Raw genomic sequence first — 2,179 nt, forward strand, 5'->3', positions numbered from 1 at the left:
GCGTGCCACTGCACTCCAGTCTGGGCGACAGAGTGAGACTCCAACTAAAAAAAAAAAAAGGAGCAGTTAGCTGGAGGAACGACGAGGGCGTTCATCAAAAGTTCCGTTCTGAACCTGTTAGGTTTGATAAGACTTTGAGTAGAGATAGTAAGTACTCAATTGAAGTGATGCTTGGCAGAGAGGACAGAACTAGAGAAATTAATTTGAGAAAGCAAGCTGGTAGAGGGCACTTAACCTATGGGAAGACTGAGTCCACACAGCCAAAGATAGGGCCAGGGCCGAGCAGCAGCCCAAAGGTATAGAGGAAGGCAAGGGACTGGAAAGGAGCATCCCGTGAAATCTGAGAACGAACGCTTGCAGGGTGTAATCGCGAGTATACAAGGGAGGGGGTAAAATGAGGGCATAACGATGCGCGTTGGATTGCAATAAAGTGCCGCTTTAAATGCGAGACTACAGGCGCTTGGACAAGGCTAAAATCCGCGGACATCCATGCAGCGCCGCCACGCACAACCCTGCGCATCTAGGGACCGAGCAAGCAGAAGAAGCGAGTCTTCCCGGCACCGCCCGCTCGGGCCCCGCGCGGGCCCCGCCCCTGCCTGGCCCCGCCCACTTCCGCCCGCCCCTGCGCTCTGACCCCCCTCCGGTCCCGCCTCCTCTCAACCCTGCCAGGCTGTCCAATCGCGTGTAGAAATCATCGCTCTACCCAGGCGGTGGTGTCGATTTCCGCTAAAACTGCAGGCAGGGGCCGTACCATGGCGGAGAAGACTCAAAAGAGGTGGGTCTGTTGCTTGAGAAAAACCTGGTCTCAGCCCTCTGCAGCGGGGGGCACCTGTTCCTGGTCCCCAGTGGTGGGCACTGAGAGCGTGTCTCATCCCGGGCGCTCGGGCTGACGATATGTAAAGTGCAGACCTGGCGTCCGCCGAGAAAGGGAGGCGACGGAGCCGGGGCGGGCAGGGCTGAGAGGGATGCAGAATCGCTGCCCAGAAGGATTTTGTTCTTCCTTCTCGCCGTCCCTCCCTGCACACGCCTGCGCAGAAGGGGTTTCCAGAAGGGACTGCTGGGGAAGGATGACATCAGCTTCTTCTCGGGGCCCGCGAGGAGGCTGCGCCGCTTCTCCCCTATAATTTACCTTGCTGGGCGCGGCTGTGCGCCCACGTCTTGTCGCTAGGTTCTGTGTTGTTTTGACACCCACGCTCGAGCTGACCGCTCCCCCAATCCCTTCCCATCTCTCGAGGGGAGGGCAGTGTGTGTAACTGATCACGGTCTGTGTCCTAAAGGGCCGGTGCCTGGACTTGGGCAGGGACATATTACATATTTTTTTGTTGTTATTAGAGACAGGATCTCGCTATGTTGCCCGGGCTGGTTTTGAACACTTGGCTTCAAGCGATCCTCCCACCTCGGCCTCCCAAAGTGCGGGGATTACAGGCATGAGCTACCGTTCCCGGCGACAGTGACATAATCCGCTTGCGTGGACAAGCGCCTTTGTAAACATGCGGGGACGGGAATTGTGGCTTCTTCTCCGGCCGCCTTCGTTGCTGGGGAGTGTAGGTGGAAGGAAACGCCTGGGATGAGAGAAATGCACAGGTCGTTTCCAACGACAGCAGGGTTGAGCACCCTCTGCTGACCCTTTTGGGCAAAGACAGCCGACATTGTTTTGGTGTTATAAATTAAAATTTAGGTTTTTCCTGTAAACTGGCTATCTGTAATCTTTTTTCGTAAGCTAAGGAAGAACAGAGGTAACATTATGTACGGCAGATACAGCGAAGATGAAAGTGTTGTTGACTCGTTATTCTAACAGGTCTGAGGCTGAACCTCCTCCCAGCTCCCAGCCCTGCTGGGCTCCCCCGCTCCAGCACTCCGAGGTGCGGAGATTGGAGAATATGTTTTAGTTGGTCTTGTGATTAATTTATTCCCTGTCTCACTGAGAAGTGTGCTGATTGTGACACAAACACCACCTGGGTTCGCTCCTGTGTGCATGAAGCTGAAGGCAGGAGCACTTGCGAGTCTCTCCCACACTCAGTTGCCCAGGACAAATTTAATGTTAGACGATGCTGTTTTCAGAATGAGAAAGAAGCTGAGGGAATGGAAAATTGCAATGGGATGTAAGGTCTAAAGCAAGAGGCTTTTTTTTTTTTTTTTTTTGAGTCGGAGTCTCACTCTGTCGCCCAGACTGGAGTGC

The 2,179-nt window shown here is 54.2% G+C and overlaps 1 protein-coding gene across 1 annotated transcript in view; it reads left to right on the forward strand.

Moving 5' to 3' along the window:
• Nucleotides 1-651: 651 nt before the first annotated feature.
• DCTN6 (dynactin subunit 6) overlaps nucleotides 652-2,179 on the forward strand; it is a 28,917-nt gene continuing 27,389 nt past the window's right edge. The window contains exon 1 of the mRNA XM_008056815.2: nucleotides 652-775. Coding sequence (XP_008055006.1) covers nucleotides 753-775 — 23 coding nt within the window. The 5' untranslated portion in view covers nucleotides 652-752. The remainder of the gene's footprint in view (nucleotides 776-2,179) is intronic.

The sequence above is a fragment of the Carlito syrichta genome, unplaced genomic scaffold, assembly GCF_000164805.1.
Source record: "Carlito syrichta isolate Samal-C Ts95f unplaced genomic scaffold, Tarsius_syrichta-2.0.1 Scaffold302537, whole genome shotgun sequence".
NCBI classification, from domain to species: Eukaryota; Metazoa; Chordata; class Mammalia; order Primates; family Tarsiidae; genus Carlito; species Carlito syrichta.